The sequence below is a fragment of the Chelon labrosus genome (genome assembly GCF_963514085.1).
Source record: "Chelon labrosus genome assembly, chromosome: 19".
Lineage (NCBI taxonomy): Eukaryota > Metazoa > Chordata > Actinopteri > Mugiliformes > Mugilidae > Chelon > Chelon labrosus.
In genome coordinates, this window is record NC_140352.1 from 11,425,077 (window position 1) to 11,446,971 (window position 21,895).

The 21,895-nt window shown below is 45.7% G+C and overlaps 2 protein-coding genes across 3 annotated transcripts in view; one reads left to right on the top strand and one right to left on the bottom strand.

The window, feature by feature from the left end:
• The first annotated feature begins 133 nt into the window (after window positions 1-133).
• Window positions 134-3,037, top strand: g6pc3 (glucose-6-phosphatase catalytic subunit 3). Its single transcript, XM_084566874.1, has 6 exons — window positions 134-409; window positions 1,323-1,429; window positions 1,533-1,623; window positions 1,704-1,822; window positions 2,068-2,209; window positions 2,293-3,037. Exons 1-6 carry the CDS (start codon window positions 180-182, stop codon window positions 2,633-2,635), a joined length of 1,032 nt encoding a protein of 343 aa, XP_084423000.1. The 5' UTR covers window positions 134-179; the 3' UTR covers window positions 2,636-3,037.
• A 10-nt stretch (window positions 3,038-3,047) lies between these two features.
• The window catches only part of tanc2b (tetratricopeptide repeat, ankyrin repeat and coiled-coil containing 2b), a 69,098-nt gene continuing 50,250 nt past the window's right edge, over window positions 3,048-21,895 (bottom strand). For both annotated transcript variants that reach the window (XM_084566872.1, XM_084566873.1), the window contains 18 exons: window positions 21,378-21,609; window positions 20,496-20,665; window positions 19,803-20,081; window positions 18,953-19,120; window positions 17,610-17,770; window positions 16,946-17,054; window positions 16,718-16,840; window positions 16,323-16,559; window positions 16,018-16,230; window positions 15,256-15,349; window positions 14,055-14,188; window positions 13,634-13,757; window positions 12,901-13,076; window positions 12,644-12,776; window positions 9,878-9,969; window positions 9,391-9,537; window positions 9,166-9,266; window positions 3,048-9,068 (listed from right to left, as the gene is read on the bottom strand). In XM_084566872.1, coding sequence (XP_084422998.1) covers window positions 6,983-9,068; window positions 9,166-9,266; window positions 9,391-9,537; window positions 9,878-9,969; window positions 12,644-12,776; window positions 12,901-13,076; window positions 13,634-13,757; window positions 14,055-14,188; window positions 15,256-15,349; window positions 16,018-16,230; window positions 16,323-16,559; window positions 16,718-16,840; window positions 16,946-17,054; window positions 17,610-17,770; window positions 18,953-19,120; window positions 19,803-20,081; window positions 20,496-20,665; window positions 21,378-21,609 — 4,779 coding nt within the window. In that variant the 3' untranslated portion in view covers window positions 3,048-6,982. The remainder of the gene's footprint in view (window positions 9,069-9,165; window positions 9,267-9,390; window positions 9,538-9,877; window positions 9,970-12,643; window positions 12,777-12,900; window positions 13,077-13,633; window positions 13,758-14,054; window positions 14,189-15,255; window positions 15,350-16,017; window positions 16,231-16,322; window positions 16,560-16,717; window positions 16,841-16,945; window positions 17,055-17,609; window positions 17,771-18,952; window positions 19,121-19,802; window positions 20,082-20,495; window positions 20,666-21,377; window positions 21,610-21,895) is intronic.

Consider the following 21,895-nt stretch of genomic DNA (forward strand, 5'->3'; position numbering starts at 1 on the left):
ATTTAATTTATCCATTTTGTAAAACGTGGCTTTGTTTCACGTTCAACCGATTCAATAGAAAGTGCTCCCCCTGCTGGTGAGATGGAGGTACTGCGGGGTTCACTGTAACACATCCTGGTGCACTAACTAACCATCAAGGATTGCAATTTTATTTTTTATATATAATCTAAATATACACAATGGACGCAGGAATGGAGGCGATTTACACCCAAGGCATCTGGATGGCCGAACGTCTCCAGCAGAGGACGATGAGTTACGAAAAGTTTTGGCTCGTTGTCACTCACATTGGTGATCCCAAAGCCGCCTTCCTGCTCGTCTTTCCTTTCACCTATTTCATCAGCAAACGAGCCGGAGTGGCGGTGCTTTGGGTGTCTGCTATATCGGAGTGGTTGAACCTGGTGTTTAAGTGGTAAGGCCGACAGATGCAGCTGGCGTGTTTTTAAACAGGACTGGGAACTTTTGCATCCGGACTCCTCCACACTTTAGCATGTAGCTAAATAAGTCTTTATTTTTAACATTAAACCAAGTCAGTGTTGCTAATAACTATAACACATATTCGTGTTCATTTATCAAAATTATTATTTACAACGGTAAAATGAGACAAAATCTTATATTTTATTCCTGGCACGTTGTAACTTCCGGGATAGCAGTGCAGTGCGACCCTAAATACTGTCCGAGGTGAAACAGGCAGTAGCGGAACCCTTTATTTACAGTTCAATGTAGCCGTTATTAGCAGTGGCCATGTGTCATAAAGAAAAGTGGATAACTCTGCTTACCTATTACAAAACATTTAGATTAAAATCATAATCGAATGTATATTTAACTCAAATAATGAACAATACTAATAAATTAACTATCAACCAGTGATTCGATCAGAATAAATGGATAAGGTTACAACTCAATCATACATGAAAAGTAAGCTTAAAACAGAACTTTATTTGTTTCCGGTAGCCAGAGAATATGTCAGTAAATGGGGACAAGGTTCCTGGTAAATTTAGAAAAACAAGCTTAATAATAATATTAATAAAACAAAAAGAAATGGAAGCAAAACCGTTCAGAGACCGTGAAGTAATGAAACCTTGGTAGATAATGTGTGTTAAAGATGATAAATATGGGGAATATTATAGGGTCACCTTTGTATTTAGGTGTAGAAATAAGATAAATGTGATTTCTATAACTAAAGAAATGTTTGAGCAGGAGAATTTTAGGAACAGCATAGTAGAAATGTTAAAGGGGTGCAACATGATTGCTGGACCTTCCTTACTGTGACTATAAATGTATTTATGTTATTTTATGGTTCCATTATTTTTGTGTTTTCCCAGGATGCTGTTTGGAGAGAGGCCGTTCTGGTGGATAGGTGAATCACGTTTGTTCCTCAACAAAGAGCCCAATGTTCTCCAGTTTTCATCTACCTGTGAAACTGGCCCAGGTGAGAAGTGCTCAAAGGACAATATTAAAACATGTGTGAGTCATAGACAGTGCACATAATTCATCGTACAGTCAGAGCTCCAAAGTTGGCGTCTGTCTCTCAGGGAGTCCGTCGGGACACGGGATGGTGACGGGCGCAGTCTGGTGGGTGGTGGTGTCCTCACTGGGGAAATTTATATACTCCCGTACTCACAGGTATGTCCACGTAAAATAAACAAATGTCTTTAAAAACACACAGAAACTTTATCTTCTTCTTTCCCACTATGTGCATTCAGTGTGGTGTTATCAGCTACTCCCTACGTGCTGTATGTGGCCATGCTGGTTGCAATTGGACTGTCCAGGATCTTCATCCTCGCCCACTTTCCTCACCAGGTTGTCGCTGGCTCCATTACAGGTATGAACACAATATCCTGCACAAGCTGGAGAATAGATAATCTCTTCTACCGTTTTCATATGACAAGCACATCTTGAAACGGCTGCATATGATCGTATGAGTCGAATCATTTGCAGCATTTCTCACTGTAGCTTAGAGATGTTAACCACAATATAAACACCTCTTAATAATCTCTGTCGTCTATATTGTTGTATTTATCGTCATGTAATGAAATCAAGAATATTCATTATATTTTTTATTTCCAGGGTTCATCCTGGGGATTCTTCTGAACCGCAGAGTACCACAAGGCCGCCCCCTGCTGTTCTTTTTTTGCCTCAGCATTGGTCTCTTGCTCGGTGCTCTGGCGCTCCATGCTGGATTACAGCAGCTGGGAATAGACCTCTCCTGGTGAGTGTTTAGGCGAGTAGTAAACTCTGTGATATGAAGAACAATTTCCTGCCTTAACTGTGCCTATTTTGTTTATTCCACAGGTCTATTTCTTTGGCTAAGAAATGGTGCAGCCGCGCAGAGTGGATCCGCATGGATACAGTCCCGTTCTCCTCTCTGACTCGAGACTGCGGGGCCCTCCTGGGTTTGGGGTTGGCCCAGTACTGGAAGCCCGGAGGATTTTCCCTGCCTTGGGCTCCGAGGGCTTTGTCTCTGGCCATTTCATCCATGGGATTGTACCATGTGAATCGTCTGCCGCTCCCTATCCAACCACAGGGCCTCTACTATGCCCTGTTCTTTGTCAAATTTGTCATCGTGCCTCAGATTGTCATGGTGCTTGTCCCCGGGCTGGTACACCTTGTCACTCACAAAAAGAAGAAGGACTAGAGATTAATTCCTACACGTTGCAGGTGTTTGTCACACTACTGAAGACACCTCTAGCTTCCTTCTGAGTTTCTTTAAACAGTCTTAAGCATCTGTTTAATGTGTTTCTGGGTTCCTCTTGTTGGTAAAGTTTGCACTCCAAGTTGATTTTTCTCGTCTCACATTTCACTTGAAATGAGCCTTTTGTTCAGTAAATGACTCCATGTTTTTTTTCTTTTGATGAGCACATGTTCGCTTTTAGTGTTGGTATTGTGACAAAATTTCATTCTACCGCACATCTGTGTTAATTATAATGCAGTCGTTAAAAGTGTTGTAACTTCAGCAGTATTTTTGTACAGCTGACCCTTTGCTGGCTTTGATTGGTCTACCAACCGGAGTGCTCCATCCCTTTGTCAAGCCCTGACTTCCTATCCCTTTGTCAAGCCCCGACTTCCTATGTTACTGTTGCTGTGTTACACAAACAATATTAGTGCGGGGGTTCATTCCCATTCGCTGTTCACCATTGTTGTTTTGATATTCCCGCTACTTCCCGTCGTCTTTCGGCACTATTTCCTGTGTCCCACCCTCTCTATTTCATTGTCTCTTTGATGTTTACAGTGGGGTCGGTGATCAGTTCACAGTACCAGAGTCCAGATGGATCAAAAAGTTCAAACGTCTTTGATTGACTGCAACTGAGGTCGGGTTGGGTCTGTTCCCCTCACACACTTGCAGATTCAAAAAGTCTTGTAGTGTGTCCTCAGCTTTAGTTAGCATTGTGATTCTTCACATTTACAACCATAAAGTGAAAGCTGGTGAAAAGACAAGTAATATTTCCAATGTTGGTATGGTTGCTAATGTTAGCTGTCTCGCCTCCATGTAATAGATCTCTATTGCAATAGGTTTTCAATGGGAATAAACCCCCACATGGTTATTGTTTGTCTAACCTTTCAACAGTAAAGGTTCTTACATTGTCCGTGAGAAGCAAGAAGTTTGTTCTCGACACATCAACCGGGCAGAACTTTTTTCTCGTGTCGTGTCCAGCAACTATTCTGTGATTGGTCAGAAATTGGAGTGGGCGTGGTTAATGCGGAAAAGCGCAAATGCTAGCGGCTGCTCTGTGAGCTCCTATTATTTGCAGTGCGCCCGCTAATCTCTGCTGGGTAGAGATCAGCATACTGGTTGTGGGTGCATGCTGAAAGAACGGTACGATTGGACAGTCGCGGCCGTCTAAAACGACCAGCCGACATCCGAAAATAATAAGAAAAGTGCCTCTCGTCGTACGTCTCCCGCATCTCCACCAATGCTACGAGGACTTTGCCGGAGTTCGGAACTAGAGTTTCTAAATTACCTGGCTAAAACTAACTTTTTTCTTGTTCCCGTCGCTCTAGGACAGAGAAAAAATGTCTTGCTTCTCGCGGATTATGTAACAAGCTTAACATAGGATGTGGGAACATGACAAAGGTCAGCAGACCAATCAGAAAGCCATGTGATATGCTGGAAACAGGTTGCTGATCATTTGTAGTCACTTTATTGACAATGTTTCAGGCTTTTAATTAAAGTCTGAGAACTAGAACATTGTTAATAAAGTCAGTGGTCCGCGTTATGCAGAGTTCTTGATTTACATTGTGCAGAGACTTTAGCGCTTACGGTTTTAGGTGGACCAAAAAGAATAAAAAATTTACCTTTGCATGTTAAAGACGAATCAGTAAAAATAAATGACTTGACATGCAGGGTGTGTTTCAGTTGGTAACCATTTATAAATATGTTCTTTTTTTTCTCCAATACATAGGTTTGACTGTACAGATTACAATCAGTTATCATGAGATAAAAACACATTCTTTTTTATTGTTTTTAATTAAACTTTTTATCACAGCGATCTGAAAGCTCACATTTACAGACAAGAGAACTCTGCTCAGCAAGCAAATACGTTAAAATAAAATAAAAAGAACCTTTCGCTTTTGTCTGGTGAGGCCGACGGGAAATGATAAGGACAGTTCAGGGACAGCAGTCTCCTTATCGGAAATCCCGACACTGTACCACACACCGGAGACACCGCTATACATGTTTCTGCTTGGAAAGAATAGAACATGCATCGGACTATTTACAGCAAACTAATATACACATACAGCTTGAAACCATACACCCTCACATATCCTCAACTTGAAAAGTAAATTAAGTATAATACAGTTTATACCTTCATTTCTTTAAAGATAAGTAGGGCATCTCTCTGGTAGCAGGTGAAACTGAGGATGAACAGGAGACAGTCGGGAGGATCCGTGTCCCTTTAGATATTCTTTATCAGACATCCAAAATAAAATGTTACAGACAAATGGTCTATAACCTTTCCCACATATACAAATAACTTCTCACTATTCCACTATCTCTATGACCCAAACTCCAAATATGGAGTTTCTGGATACTAAAATCTGTTCTTGTTGCAGTAGATTCCACTTATTTTCAAGATGTGTGCAAGACCAGTGGACTAGACTGGCCGACTTATAGAGTTTGAGGACTTTTAATGGATAATTTTCTATGACTATGAGCGACCTCTTGAAACAGACTTGCGTAAGTAACGAACCCGAGCTGGACGGAGCGGAATATCTGAGCCAGTATATACAACTTGTGCTAGAAAGTCTATACATCCTCACCGGTTTAAAAACATTGCTCTTCACATCGTCATTCATCACTGCGTTGCAAATCATATAATAATAATTAATAATAATAATAATAGTAGTAGTGTCTATGATAGTCTGATTATCGCCGGTCAAATGCCCGACCGGCCTACACGCACCCATTTTCTCCAAATTCAACAATCATAACAACAAAGTGAGTAAAATACATAAAGTGCACCCTTAGTTAAGAAATTAACAGGCATTTTTAGTGCAGAAGTGGCTGAATAAAAATGCATTATGGGGGGGGGGGGAGAAAAGAAAGCAGAAGAAAGGGTCCGTAACAGTGGCGCTGTGTGCATTTGCTTGCTTTTAGTCGGTGAGCACTATCTTTAACCCATCAGTAGCAGGAAGGAGGGACAAAGGCAAACTCTGATGCTTGTGTGTCATATAATAAATATCACCGATCATCCTCTTGGAGACGATTCAATCTTCCGATATCCGAAAATCTGTGTTGTGAAAAAGTACTTTGCCATAAAGTATTATGATTCCTGACAGAAAGGTTAAAGGCCTTGACAGTTTATTTAGTTTAATTTAATATAATATGGAATATTATTGAGTGTAAAAGAAATGCAGGAAATCATCATTTACTCGTGAGAGGGTTGCAAAAAGGGTTAAATTAAAAAAAATATATATTCAAAAATATACGCAGGGACCAAATCGTTGGATTTTTGTTGTGACGAGACTATAAAATGCACTTTTTGATATTCTGGTTAAGCTTAACCTATGTGCTTTTAGCTAAAACAATTATTTAACAAAATATAATCTATCTAGTGGTAGTGATAACTGATTTTTCAAGCATACATGACAAACACTCTCTGGTTCCAGCTTTTCCTGTGCGAGGAATACTTGTTTTCTGGTTTTATGTCCTTGCAGATCACAAAAAGAGACATATCAAGACGTTAGAATGACATTTTACGGGGCTATCCCATCAAAAACTAATATGTAGATTAATTTATGACACTGCATTGCATGACAAAGTCAGCCTGTGTCCCTCCTTCCTTCCTCCACGTCCATACAACAAAGCAGTGTGAGACATCGGCAGGGTTAACGGAAAATAAAAATTCAAAATGCAAACTATGTTTTATTCCTATGTACAATATATAACTTAATTATAAATATTGTCATTTTTCTCTAAGTACTGAGTTGTTGAGCCTTTTTGTATTTTCTGAGCAATGTACAGTATTGAACATATAATATTGTGTTACATAGAATAGAGCCTACTAGCAACCTTGGTTAAGAGCACACTTTGAAAGAACAGAAGATGGATACGAGTCCACGAGTAGAGTCCAATGAGTAAGTACTTTCACCCTTACAGTCAGTCCCACCTGTTGTGGTCACTTGTGCCACACAACATTTTGGAAGTGTACTGGTCTTTGATTTGGAACGAGATCCGAACTCAGAACCCTCCTGTTATCCTACCTGTGTGCAGAATATGTTAATGAAATGATCACTTCTCACCGTTAGTCATGTTTTTCATACACGATAATGTCTATTAACCCTAAGTGTGTGTGCGTGTTTGCGTGTGTTTGTGTGTCGGTTGTGTAGTTTCCTCTCTGACTCCATTCGTCTCTTTCTTCCAGATGAGTTTGTCCATGTCACATACACAGGTCACACGTCTGCTGTTGAGATAAATATTTTTTTTTTTCCCTCTCACTTCCACAAACAAGCCCAGTTCAACCATCCACTCACAGACAGGCCATCACACATTTGACTCCACAAATGGTCTCTTTGGTTTGATGGGGGAAGTGGGGCCTTGGGTCCGGGAGTCACGTGAGAGCTGGCGGTACATGTTGTCCTGGTAGGCTTGCGCCACTGGCAGAGTTCTCGCCACCTTCACGTCCGGGTATGTGGGCACCTGGCTGACCCGCTCCAGAATGTCCCCACTGCCGCGAGAGCCGTTGGCCAGTTTGCCGAGTGAGGGGGGCTGGGTCTGGGAGTAGTAGTCCTCCTCCAACAAGTGTCCGTTTTGGGCGTTGTTGGTCTTATTGTAGTAGGCGATGTTACCCAGTGAGGCGGGGGGACTGTAGGTGGATCCTTGTTGGACCAGCTGGCCAGGTGAGGTGGGGCTGATAGCGGAATCCATAGATGTCATGGCCCTGGACCTAGTGGGCTGATGCAGGTACTGCTGAGTCCGTGCCGTCTTGTCTATGATGCCCATGAAGGGAGTATTCCGAGAGCGGGTGGTCTCGCCCTGATACAGTCCCCCGCCACCCTGAGAGGGAGAGATGGGGGAGATGTCGTCACAGCTGCGCTCATATGTTGGTTGCAAGGGTATCTCCATCTGCTGAATGGAAGAGGAAGGCCTGAAGCCTGGTGCTAAATTTGTTGTGGATCCGGTTGAGATGTTGTTGCTAGAGGGGGAGAATCGTAGACCTACGCTTTGAGAATGGATGAGAGGCCTGGGGGTGGGCACATGCTGCTTCATCTCAGTAGTATTGGCACTCACGGGGCGTCTCACCATATGGGGGATCTCAGGAGAGCCCAGCTGGCAGGGGGGCATAGCATTGGCACGCTCCAGTACATGTTCAGACACTGGGTAATAGGCGGCTGACTGGCTGCGGCTTATTTGAGGTGTCTGGCTGTAACGGATGCCCCCCGGGCCCCCGCTGCTGGCGCGGTAGGCAGAGGAGGGGCGCTGGGGCAAGTCATCCTTCAACAGGTTCGACTCCATAACCCCTCCTCGGCCGCCGTGCTGACAGAGGGCCCCAGAGCTGAGGCTGGCCTGGACCTGGGGCATGGACCGTCCATCCAGGGAGGGCTGGTATACCAGGCGGCTCTCCACGTCCACTGAACCCCCTTGGTAGCGGCCACCCATGGAGTGGCCCATCTGGCTCAACTGGCCACCGTAGCTGCTGTTCCCCATCACATTGCTGGGCTGGTTTGTGCGGACTATTTGGGCTATAGAAGGCTGGAGCCGAAGGCCTTGGGCTTGGTGGTGCTGGGAGGACAGAGAGGGCTGTGAACTCAGCTGGAATGAACGCTGGCTGGTCATCTTAGACAGGGGGGATTTGGGTCGGCCGGGGAGCTGCTCTGTCTGGTAGCGCACAGGCGACCCAGACTGGGACCTGTACAGACACACGCTTTCTACTGGTGGACTGGCTCTGTACTGAGCGGCCCGTCGTAGAGGGGAAGGCGGCGGGCTTTGGTGATCCATCCCCTGACCCCCAGTGCCCATGGGGGGCGGGCTGAAACGGTAGGACGGCTGGTGCACTGGGGAGGTGTGAGGCGGGCTGTGTCGGTAGTGGGAGTTCTGATGTGTCGGGGAGAGGGAGGGCGACGTGGGCTGGTACGTGCCTCGAGTTGGGGAGGACATGGAGGAGGAGGTGGGGTGATATTCATAGGGCTGGCCCATCGGTGAACCTCCGGTTAAATAAATCTGATCTGGATGTGTGGGGGAGAGTGGCGGGCTCTGAATGATGGGGAGGCTCGAAGGATTGCTGTGGGACTCAGGTGGAGGCAGACCCATCGACATGGCCTCCAACTCCTGCGCCAGGTAGTCCTCATCCTCAAACAGGTCCTGGACGGGCTCCATGTCCTCCAGACGTGGCTCTGGGGGAGGGGGAAGAGGCATGGACATGGACAGGGACAGGGACTCCTCCTCTTCTGGCGGTGGGGTAGGAGGAGGGGAGGGCGGAGGCTCCAGCTCCAGCTCCTGCTGCTGGCGCTCCTCCTGGCTGAGCTGATGACACTCCTCTTCCACCCTCTGGAGCAGCCGCTGGATTTCTCTGTTATTGGGGCACTGCTTTATGGCTTCATTCAGGTCCTCTAAGGCTTCAGGAAATTGTCTGGAAATAAAAGTACGGATAAGACAATTTAAAATATATGCATAGGAGTAGAGGATTACTGTGCTGCACTGATCTGCAGATCGGACAAGGAGCGTACCTGCTGCTACGCTTGGCGCGTGCCCTGGCATAGTATGCCTCGTATGATTTTGGTTTCAGTTCAAGTGCCTTCGTAGCAAATTCCTCAGCCATCCCAAAGTCCTGGAGAGATTGAACAGAGGAGAACACGACTACTAAACAACACCCAAAAGAATCTCCAAACGCGTGTATAATAACAATACACGTGATTAATTAACCTTAAACTTTTGGTCCCAGACTAACTTACATTCATTTTCCTCCGACACCGGGACAGGTTGAGGAAAAGCGATACTTTGAGTTCCCTGAATGTCTTGAGGTCCTCGCTGAAGCCTTCGCGTGGAAACTTTTTGAGAGCGTACTGATAACGTTGAGCAGCCTCCTTCACCTTCCCCTTCTGTCGAAAACAAATGCAAAAAGAGATCTTTTCATAGTCCGTTCTCGTATCGAGCTCAATCTCAGTGAGATGTGAGGATTATTTGTACTGTGGCTTGCATGGTAAAGCCTTAAACACATTGAATAGGATATTCAAAAAATAAAAAAGATAATGGTCTGAAAGGATTGTCTGAAGGACGGTGACTCAAACCGTAATTCTTTTATTCAATCAATAGTTCAGAGGTTTTGCTGAACAAGCGTCTTTAAAATGTATATTTAAAGGCTATTTATCGGGCCGAAGATTCATATTTAATTGACAGTATGAAATCTGAGCCGTGGAGTGCACGGCGGGGCTCGCTGACCTTGTAAAAGCTGTCCCCCTCCTCGATGAGTTTGCTGAGTAAGATGATCATGATGTCGGGTTTGGAGGTGGCCATGGCCCATGTGGCTGGACCTGCGTAACACAGGAAGGAGCAGATGAAAAAAATAAAAAAAATAATGAAAAAACAGTGAGAAAGACACACTGTAGTAGGCAGGGAGGAGGAGGAGGAGGAGGAGGAGGAGGAAGGAAGGAAGGATCGACTGGGAGTTGCACTACACACGACATTAATAACAGGAATGAGGACAACAGCCAAAAATGGGGAATGGAAGAGAGAAGACAGGCAATCCACTGCAGAGAAAAGATTACAAAAATCTGCTCTGACACCTCGAGAACGTTGTGACGTCGCTATGGGACATCAGGCCTGGGTCAAATGCTACTTGCCAATATTGTTTTTTTTTTTTAAATATTCCCACCAGGAGTTGCAGGGGGTTGAGAATTTTGCTGAACCGTAGTTTAAAAATCAGCATTTGAATTGCTCTTGAAGAGTTTGTGACCAAATATCTGCAAATATGTTTTGACCCAGGCAAACCTAGTATAGATGCATAGTACAAAAAAAAGAAAAGAAAGAAAACTTAAAGTCTCCATGAAATCATTAAATGTTGTCCTGTGTTTTTGTAATGAACCTTTACACCAACTGAAAAAACAGTTGTAGGTAATCTGTAATGGCATTTTAGGGTTTCTCATTACCTACGAAATGTTAAAAATGTTAGTAACCCATCCTGCACAAGGGGTGCGTTTGCCAATTTTGTGCCCAATTAAACTCTTTCCCAAATTTTCAAGTCCCTCCCTTCTTCCCACATCTCTGCTTCACCTGCAGCTTCGACTTTTGGCTCGAATATCTAAGCGCGGTGCCAGTTCAGGCCACTGGAGCCGACCGACCGCAGCGCACCGTGGGCTTTTTCGGGGAGGGGACGCCATCTCTAGCGCTCTCCTAGCAATTTCATGGGGACTTTAAATGAAATCACACGGTCATATCTCTCTGCCGACACACATTTTTCTGTCCGGTCAAGAAGTGCGGATGTACAGTATTTCTTTGTGTTGCTAATTCGAGGGAAAGCAGAGAAGCACGACTAAACTAGATCCCTGTAGGCTAGCGTGTGACTGAAAAAATCAAACACAATCCCTTCGACCGAAACGGAGGTGCCTTTGTTGTGTCTGCGCAACAGCAATCCTTGACACACATGTACACACAGCACAGTGATGGAAAAGGAGGGGGGGGTCTTGCACGAGGAGACACGGGGCAGGTACAATAAACAAAAGAGGCAAGCAGGAGGCAAATAACGGGGCTCTGCAAGGCGTTAGCTGTCCTCTGAGCCGGGCGGTGGGAGGAATGCTGCTGACTGGGCCTAGCTGACACAGAGGAAACGTCAGGAGGATGAACGATGCACGGCACAGTGGTTTATCACTGCAAATCTGCGTTGGCGGTGGTACAGAGGAGTTACAAATACATGCAGTTCCGCTAAGTCAAGTGTTACAGTGGGCTTCCGTCATGCATCTGTGGGATGGAAGGTCAACACCTCAATACGACGTCACAGGCTTGGAGGCTGGGCATGCTGTCATTAACCACTTGGACGTTAGCATCTACCTCTAGGCAATCCCGACTGCATCACTGTCGGTGCCAATACCTTTGCATGTTATTATTTGTCAGTTTGAGAAGGTTTTTGGAAGCTAAGCTCGCCTGCCGACACTTAGGGCGACACAGACAACACAGAGAGAGGAGATAGAGCTGTCAAAATGCCTGGTAGGGTGAGAAGTCGACAGCCTTGGCTTTACCTCGGGGCCGACTGGGCAGCGTCTGACATCCTGGGGCCGGAGAGAGAGGCGGGGGACAGGGGGCAAGGGGGGGGAGGGGGGGGGGGATAGGGTGAAGGTAGGCAAAAGGAGGAGGTCATGAGCAAGGGAAGGAGTGTAAGTAGGAGGGCAGAGCGAAGCGGAGGGGGCAGAGTTGCCGGAGAAAACAGGGGTGTGGGAGTGCGTAGGAGCGAGAGGAAAGAAAGAGACGGAAACAGCAGGAGGGTGAAAGAGAAAGAGAGGTGGTGATGGTGGAGGAGGAGGAGAAGTGAGAAAAGGAACACAAGCAGCAGTGAGAAGCGCAGATAAGTGCCTCGGCAAAAAAAAAAAAAAGGAAAACCAACACGAAAAAATACTGAAAAGAAACACCGCAAGCGCTAATAACAACCTGTCTCTGAGCAACCGCAGAGGAATAGAGATAGGAGACGTGATTGAGAGGAGAAACCAGGAGATAGCGTGAGCGATAGAGACAAACAGAGGCACTGAGAGAACATGACGGAGAGAGAGAGAGAGAGAGAGAGAAGGAGAGAGAGCAAAGCAACACAGCGGCAACAGTAGTACAATAAAAAGAAACACACATCAGAGCCATAAATAGCTGAGGAGAAGCGGCACGGTGCAGCAGTAAGGGGGCGGATGACATACAGTAGCAGGAAGTGGCTTATGCTACATGGAGACACAAACCTGAATCCATGGCTTATTGCAATAAAATGCCACAGCGCTCTACAATGGCCGGCAGGAAGTGTGTACTTAAAATGTGCACTCTTTGGATCTCCGTTGTCTTTCATGCAGCTCATGCTTGAACTCCAGCGCGTGACCTTCTCCGCCAAAACACAATCGCAAATTGTATCTCCTTGCACAGCAGGCAAATGACCTTTCGCTGCGTCGCTAGATGCCGCGTTTGGAGTTCCTTTGTGCGCTAAGTGGTTGGCTCTTCAGCCCGTCAGCCTGCTCTTACCTATCTTGGCGCCTTTCTTGAGCAGGGCGACCACCACCGACGTGTTCCTGCAGCCCACCGCCCTGTCGAGAGGACGCATCCCGCTGTAGTCTACATGCTCTATCATGGCCCCGTGGTCGACCAAGAACTGGACCTAGACGGACAAAGAAACGTCTTGAATAACGTCTTTCAGTCTGAGACTATAATTACGATGAGACATTTGATGCCAGCATGGAGGCTCAAAAGGCAGCCTGTTCCTCTCATGGTAGCTCACTGACCACTTCAGAGTCTCCGTAGAAGGCGGCCAGGTCGAGGGGAGTGCGCCCGTTCTTGTCGGCGTGGTCGGTGGCGGCTCCGCTCTCCACCAGGCACCGGACGACGGGTAAATGTCCTTTCAGACACGCCCAGCTCAGAGCAGTCAGACCTTCCTTATCCATTAGAGACAGAGAGGCTCCTGGGAGGGAAAAGAAACGGCAGCACTCAGACGCAGCTTTCATACGGTGAATGTGAACACGCTGCACCTTGTAATTCTCGCTGCTGCATGACTAATAATTGCTTAGTTCATTTTGTTTGAATTTCTTTTTGAATTTGCTGCTGACATCGTTTGGCTGCAATTATTGCAAAACCTAATTTTAAAGCTTCAGTTACGCTCGTCTTTATTTGTGCAGCCGCTGTGTGGAGTTTCGTATAAAGACCCTCAGGTTCGGAAAGGAGAGAGAAAGAGGAAACATCCTGCTACACCTAAGCATTCTTCAGTCAAATAAACTTGTTTATTTCAATCTGTCTATCTTTCAGTTTCCACAAGAAGACTTTTCCTCAGTGGCTCCACTGACTTGTCAGATCAGATCAGGTTCTACTTACATCTGCCAGGTCTGACTCTGACACGTACCTAGATTTATGTGTTTACAAGGCTCTATTTGTTTTCTATTGGTTTCTGTTGTGACACAAATACTCTTCAGGCAAATACTTGAAGCTCTAACATTTTTTTTTTTTTGTTTTTAGACAACTTACCTTGAGCTAATAAAAACTCAACAGTCCCTAAATGTCCCTCTGAGGCGGCCATCATTAGAGGAGTACGACCCTGCTTGTCAGCCAGGTTGACATCTGCTCCGTGTGTGAGCAGGAGGTCCACGATCTGCAAATACAGGATATATATATATATAACAGCAAAATAAGAACAAAACTACAGCTAACACTTATTTTCACAATGAATCTATCTATAAAACATCGGGACAATTAAAATACCCGATCACAATAAGGATAATGTGTTGATTTGTCTGACTATTAGTCCAAAAGATTTAAAATTATAAAGGCGAAGTTAAACGTTGGCATAAAAGAATACTGATCAAAAACATACACAACATGCATTCACTGCATTTTTGCAAAATTACAGCTTCTCTCGATGATCTAACACAGTTTCGTTCTCGCTGACCTGCCAGTGTCCCTGTCGGACGGCGCTGAACAGCGGCACGATGCCCCGTCTGTTGGGCTGGGCCACGGCCGCGCCCTGCTCCAGCAGCAGGCGGCAAACCTCCAGCTTCCCCCGACCGGAGGCCGCAGTCAGAGCTGGAGGCACACAATGCAAGGAGGGTAAGTGGCATGCATTTATTAGACAGAAAAATAAGAAGAAGAAGAGCGCAATGGTTTTAAAAGGGAAATGATTATTCTTTGGAGGAGCGAGGAGGCACCTGTTGACTAAGCCCGGCAAGGAGAGTGGGATATCATTACCTTTTAGGTGCAGATTTAAATTTAACAGCTGTGGTTAAAGAGTGAACCAAATAAAAAAAATAGCTGCTTTAAAGTTAATTGTAAAAGAATAAATAAACAGCACGCCTGGGATTTATGTTAATATTAAAGTCTGGCTCTCAGAGAAAAGAAGAGAAGAAGAAGAAGAAGGAAAAGACAAGACACACAGGAGACTTTTTGGGAGCAAAGGCCTTTTGAAAAGACTAATTTTTGTAGAGTGAACACATTTATCCTAAGTGCTAACCTTCAATCTATATGTTCTGCTATTTATTCAGCATGTGTAATTACCAGTATACATACTCTCCCTCTGGCGGCCGAATGACACATTGACCTATCTTCTAACACCGGGATTAGGAAGCACCTTCCAGAACGGCTTATAAACAATGACAGCAAGGGCAAGACTGAGTCCCCTCTCTTCAGTCTGGACACTGAAGCAGCAGGAACAAGGATCCCAGTGAGGTTTTTTACGGCTTCAGGTTATAACGACGCATAACATTTCTCAGCACCCTCTGCCAGACAAGTCGTTTCTTAGCACCCCAGAGGACGCCCACCCTCCCCTCCCTTCCCCCTCCCCCGTGCGAGCCCAGCCCCGTCTATGCTCCAGTGACACCACTGCACTGTCATCAGCATCTGACGCAGCAGCAGCAGCAGCAGCAGCAGCAAGCAGCAGACACACATCCGCACTGCAGCGCTCCGCCTCGCAACGTTACGCAGGAAAATATAAAAAAAAAACTCTCTCGCAAAAAAAAAAAAAAACCCTCCTTATCTGAAATACATAGACACCAACTACGGTGTACATATATATTTTGTTTTGTCCAGGGAGCAGATGAAACATTCACAGGCAGTATTTCACATACGTAATGTCTGGTTTCAGCAGGAACTCCCACCTGTTTCTCCCCACAGGGTGTCAAAGTTATTGATTTGAGCCCGCTCCACCTCCTCTTCATCTTTCTCTGGCAGGTCCAGCAGGTAGGACACAATCTGACGGGGAGAAAGATTCAAGACGACACAGATAAATGTCCGGGTTTACTTCAAACCTCTCGCAATCTGATCTAAAAGGCCGACCTGTAGACGGCCGACAGTTGTCATTAGCCGCTACGTCGACCGCCCCCCCCAGACCGATCAATCAGGCCGCTGAGCATTTTTTATGATTGTTAGGATGCATACACGGCTCTCTGTTCCTGTAACTCCTTGTCTCTTCTATCATCAGATCCGTTCACTGGCTTGCAAAGAGATCTTCTGCGTTTCCAAAATGCTTTTAACCTTTTAACCATCTACACTATTTTCTCATTTGCCATCATCTGACCTGCAGGCGGTGGTAAAGGGGCAGGATGTGCTGGATTTAATGCACATTAAAAATCGACTTTACGAATGTTTTAGGAGAAAGGAAACGCATTTGGTACATTTGCAAGAGCCGAAGCATCTAATGCATTTTGGAGGGTAACGCTGAATGTGTAAATCTGTCTTTACAAGAAATTATTACTACTTTTTATTGCAGCTTTTTAAACGCAATCGAAGGTGCAAAATGTCTTTTAAAGATCATTTTTCTTTTAAACTATGCAACAGTAGCAAATTTGGGATGAAGAATGAATTATAATAATCAGACTCATTGCACCTATTTCAACCCCATCCATGTACCCCTGTCATACCTCTGTGTATCCCATACTGGCTGCAGCAATGAGAGCCTGCTGGACCGCGTGGCTCTTGGTGAACGCCGCCTGTTGTTGGGTCTGGGGTGACTGCTGTTGCTGCTGCAGCCCCATACTCCAGTCGCACTGGATGAGGAACTTCACCACCTCCATGTGGCCCCTGAGGGCCGCATGAACCAGGGCGCACTGGCCGTTCTTGTCGAGGTGGTCCACCTGGCGAGGGGAACACGGATTCGATCAGGAACACAAACGTTGAAGATGATTGCCCTTTAAAGACGTTTTTTTTTTTCCCCCTTATCACAAACCTTGGCTCTTCTGCGGCACAGCGCAGTCACGATGGCCATGTGTCCTCCGGCGGCGGCGTAGCCGAGCGGCGAGAGGCCACTTTCGGACTGGGCGTCGACGGAGGCGCCGAACTCGAGCAGCAGAGCCACCATGTCCATGTAGCCCAGGTGGGAGTGCACGCACAGGACGGGGGCGTTGTTTAGCACCTCTGTGCGGTAGTTGACATTGGCGCCGCCCAGCATCAGCAGCCGGCTCACCTGAACAAACACGCACAAAGAAATTAAAAATCTACAGATTGCTTGTAACATTCGAACATCCCGTTCCAGAGAGAGGCAGATTTCTATTAGCATATTCCTGATTTGGCATCCAGAGCAAATTAGGACGTTCTTCAAGCAAGTTCCTCTTAGCTGTGTACCTTGATGTTGGGAGTGTAGAGGTTTCGGAGTGAAGAAAGTGCAGCTGAAAGACCCTCTGTGCTGTAGGATACCCACAGGCCTTGCAAGATGGATGAGGAAACTCCGACTTTCTTGCTGAGACCCTTGAAGGGAGAGAGAGAGACAGAGCGTAAATATTCATCAGCGGATCGAGACCACAGCTGTGCGGGGGCGTGTACAGACGAGCGCGGCGACAAATAACGGCATACCTTGAAGATATGTGCTTTGAGGATGTGATGGCCCAGCTCGATAGTCTGCTGTCTGTTCAGCTTGTTCTCCTGCCGAGAGAACCAGAAGGCCAGTAGGGTGTGTCCACTCCTGGGGAGAGGATCAACAGAGTGTTTTAGTGCCTGAGTCATCAGGTCATCAGACTGTGTTACATGCACAGTTGGTGGAAGTGGTTTTAATTATATTACAGGAAATAAAATGTTCCCTCTCGGCCAGATAATCATAATGTACCTGCGATAAACAGAGAGACGTCTATTCACACCATGTGGCTGTGGCACATTCCAGCTCGTTATACAATAACCGCTGACTTCCTTTCTCATATCTTGTCTTCTTTTTAATAAGAATCTCGTTAATTCTGCAGCACGGAGAGCGGCTGCGAGTTGGTGCCGCAGTGGATGTACATAAACATTTTAAACAACCTTATAAAACCTGCAACTTCACAACTTCCAAATGGGCTCGAATGTTGGTTTTAACGTCCTTCTTTAACGGCGAGTAAAGTCCTGCGCCCCTTTTCAGATGGCCAAGCTAAACATTTTGAAGCAGGTTTTTAATTAACCCCTCCTAAATTAGTATCTATAAACATGTAAACATCACACAGACAGAGCCCCTTTTCTCATTTTATGCCTTTTTCCTGCCCGTTCTCACCTGGGGTCGCAGAGGAACTTTGTCTTCTCTCCTTCTTCCCTCCAGATCAGCCACTCCCTGAAGGATGGGTGAACAAACATCCTCGTTCCGTCCCTCCTCTTCACGAGGAAGACCGACAGATTATCTACGCGTTGCTGGAAGTCCTCCCAGTCCAGTGTGCCCTGCAACCACAGACAAGGACTCGACGTCAGCACCAGTTAATAATACGCGCTTATTCTCTTTTAAAGCCTCTGAAAACTTTAAACTTCTGTTTCTCAAACATAAGAGATCCCCCGCAGACGAGTTTTAAGGCAATTAAAAATGAGCTTTAATTAATAATTTAGTCAATGGTTTTCAATATAAAAGAAAAAACAGTGAATAATATTGAATAATTCAGAATATATCTGCAAGAATTCAGCGTCTCCTTCTCTACTGATAAGTCCTGCATACTTGACAATGGCTAGCTTCCTGTGGCTTTGACACCACAAAACCTTGCAGACACATTTACACTGATCAGGCATAACATTATGACCACTGACAGGTACATAACATGGACCATCTTGTGACAATACAATGTTCTGCCGGGAAACTTTTGGACCTGGCATTCGTGTGGAAGTTCCTTAGACATGTACCACCCACCTAGACCAGACCAGGCACCCCCACCCCATAGCAATGACACTCCTTGATGGCAGCAGCCATCCTCAGCAGGATGCAGCCTGACACAGGCGCAGGAAAAACTCAAAAAAACATCAAAAACAGCACAAGGTGTTGACCTGGTCTCCAAATTCACTAGATCTTAAACTGACCAAGTATCTGTGGGATGATCCACAGAGGCCCCTCAACCCATAGGACCCAAAGTCCCCCTCTAACAACATCCTGTCAGAAGGCCTATGTCCATTCTCTGACGAGTCATAACTGTTTTCAAAGCACAAGGGAGACCTACACAATATTAGGAAGGTGGTCATAATGTTATGCCTGATCGGTGTACTTCAGTGTATGTCTCCAGTTCATTTTCAGATCTAGCACGGAGCAAACTCGAGGAGACTCACAGAAAAAGGTGAACAATCCGAGTGAAATCGCAGTATGTAAAACAGATTTCGGAGCAGAGGGGGGGCTTTAAATATTCATGACTAAATGAGCAACAATCAACAAGTTCCACTCCTAATTCAAAACCATGCTTATGTAGAAGCTTAAAAACAAAAAGCCTCAAGAGATTTGATTTTAAAATAAACATTTGACTATGAGTTTTAGAGTAAAGCCACAGATCCGCAAGAGATACCGACTGAATCACAGAGGTTGTCTCACGGTACGTAGGGATCAAGGTATCATTAACTCTTAGTTGTTGCGTATGTTGGGAATGCTACCTGCAGCGACCCAGCGTTGATGGCCTGGTAAATCTGCTCGTCGTTCAGCGGATGGAGCGAGGCCACGGCCACGTTGAGCAGGGGAAGCGCCCGCTCGAACGACGACTGCGTGGGGAAGCGCATGTTGCACTGCAGCAGGTATACCTCCGCCAGGTTGACTGGAACCACCTGAGGAAGGAAGGAAGGAAGGAAGGAAGGCAGGGAAAGACTCGTAAGGCTGATTTCCTTTGTATCAGCTGCAGACAATATGAATAATGCATCGTGTTTGTACGGCGCGGCCTCGGCTATTGCACGTGGTCTTCCTTAGAGAGGAGAACGTGAATTCATCAGTTGTCATTTTTTATTTTTACGGAGTCTGGGCGCACGTCTGAATACATGAAATTAAATGAATCCGGGGGTGTGAGATAAAATATTTCAGGATGAAATGCACACTAAAACATTTCAAATGCATAATTTATGGAGGAGGGTTCTGACTGTCAAAGAGAGGGAGTTTTATTGAACTACTTGTACAGAAAACCTGCCAGAGTGCAGGTAAATAAAAACACCTCTCCAGCACTGCCATTTCAAATTATAAGCACCGAGTTATATATTTTATATGAGGTAAAAAAAAAACGTATGCAAACTTAAATTAAAACACAATTACTTTTACTTTTAGAAGCTTTGCAGTTTGCAGGAGACTTAAACACTTGTTTCCGAGGCGAACTCTGGAGTTATCTAAAAATGTGAGTGACGGCTCCGAGGCACGACTGCTGACGGTGTCGGAAAATAGGACAAATTAGTGGCTAAACTTAAACCTCCTGCCTCACCCCGCAGCAGCACACATTGCAAACTAAGCAGTCTAAATCCGCACCTTATAGCTGGAGCTTTTGAGGACAAGGTAGCCCTTCTCAATGAGGTCAAAGGTGAGTTTGAGGTACAGATAGGATCCCTGGCTCAGGGCCTTGAGGTGGGCGCTGAGCTTGCCGAAGGTGGTGTTGTCCATCTTGCCGTTGAGCGAGATGTTGTTCTGGATCTCCGGGCTGCTGTGGATGCGGTGCAGGATGTAGCCCTGCAGGTCCTGGTCTATGGCGTCGTTCTCCTCCAGGCCGTCCAGGGAGATGCGGTGGAACGGCAGCGCGTTGGTGATCTCCTGAGGAGAGTGATTTCAGTCAGGAACTTGTCTTTGGTGATATTTGTGCTAGCAACAAGAAGAACTAATACAGAGTCCAAAATTAAATAAAATAAATGTGATTTAGTCTGAATCTATTTTATGAATCAAAAGTGCTAGCTCTATTTCTATTCTGTGTAATATACACAGAGGAAAAATGAAAAGGTCAGAGGCAAAGAGGGTAGAACTGTACTCAAGACGAATTCAATATTTCACTCAGTGGTCTCCGGTTGAAGTAAATATAGCGAGCAAAAAATAAAGTGAAACGCTCTCCCCGGCAGTGCCAACACAATTAGATGGTGTTAAAGATCTTTCATGCGGAATTTTTAAACTAAAACCTTTAGCTGAATCAAATCTGAAACTGCGGGGAAGAGAAATCAGTGCCCGTCCTCTAACCTGCAACGTGGTTCTGACTGTGACCACCAGTTTGAGCCAGGGAGGGAACTTGTTGATGGTTTTGGTGAGGAAGGACACGATGGTGTCTCCGTAGTCCGGCTTGTGGAACTCCGCCTCGTTGAGGCCGTCTATGAGGATGATGAGGTCCTCCTCGGAGTTGATCTTCCTCTCTGAAAAAACAGACGCGTCGTAAATGAAATTAACAATGAACAAGAAATATCTGTCTGAGCCGCATACATTAATGATCACAGTGTTTTGGTTTTCATCTCTATTCAGAATAAAAACTGTGGATAACTAACTACACGCGGTGTTTTGGTTTAATAATGCAATTCAAGATGAGAAACACTCGTAATGAATACACTATACATTATACAAATCGTGAGCCGAGGTCAAAAAATAAATTAGACACCGATGTCTGAAGAGGAATCGATTAAAAAGAGCACTTCTGAATCGTTAGAAACTTCCACTTTATCATTAAAATTGTGAGGGCAGTCGGAGCATTAGAGCAAATAAATCAAGGTTATCCGACAAAACAAGAGGCAGGATAACCTTGAGATGATTAATCGGGCGGAAGGCGGAAAAAAACAACAACAAACTGAGGACATTTCTCTAATCTTTGCCTTTTTTTGGTCCTCAAACTGTCGCTTAAAGGAAATCGCTTAAAGGAGGAGTTTAGAGGGGAGAGCTCATATGCAAGTCTTGTGAGAAGTCGGCTAGGAATTACCGATTTAATCTTTGATGATGCATTGCTGTCAAATAAATGTAGCATAGCAAAAAGTAAAAAGCTCCAAACTGCAACAGGGCGTCAAACTGACATATTCAAATAGAAGTATCTATTAGTAGAGTGCATGGGTAAATGTCTTTAGTTACATTCCTCCACACCTTTGTAAAGTGCGTCCAGGGGCTCCAGGACCCCCCTCCTGAAGGAGGCCAGGGGGTCCTGCACGCAGGATCGCAGGCTCAAGACGCTCTGCAGGTGCGGCTCCCTCAGCAGCTGCTCCCTGTAGGCGACGAGGTGCGGCGAGCGGCACAACAGAGCCGCCACGTTGTGCACAAACTCCGGCACCAGGCAGGTGTAGGCGTTATCTGCCTGGCAGTAGTGGTACGCCACCACCTGGGGGCGACAGAGAAGTGGTAGATAGAACATTGCAGGCGGGTCACTTTGAGAAAGATAAAGGTGAACTCTTCCACTCCCCACTGGCGCTCCTAATCTTGTGTGTCAAGGGGCGCCGGGGGATATATAACATTTTTTTTTTTTATATTTCCCAGGGATACGTCAGGGCACAGCCAGTTTTCCAAGTGCCGACTCCAGCTACAACTCATTTGGGATTGAGCCAACTTCATGGTGGATGATCGCAGTATAATGAAACATAATACTTCTTGTTTCGCTGCACGGTTTT

Bases quoted from the DNA above. Each gene is read 5' to 3' on its own strand.
- g6pc3 (XM_084566874.1), top strand. From the start codon at position 180: ATGGACGCAGGAATGGAGGCGATTTACACCCAAGGCATCTGGATGGCC. The intron at 410-1,322 runs GTAAGGCCGACA...GTGTTTTCCCAG, and splicing joins TTGAACCTGGTGTTTAAGTG to GATGCTGTTTGGAGAGAGGC. The intron at 1,823-2,067 runs GTATGAACACAA...TTTTATTTCCAG, and splicing joins TGTCGCTGGCTCCATTACAG to GGTTCATCCTGGGGATTCTT.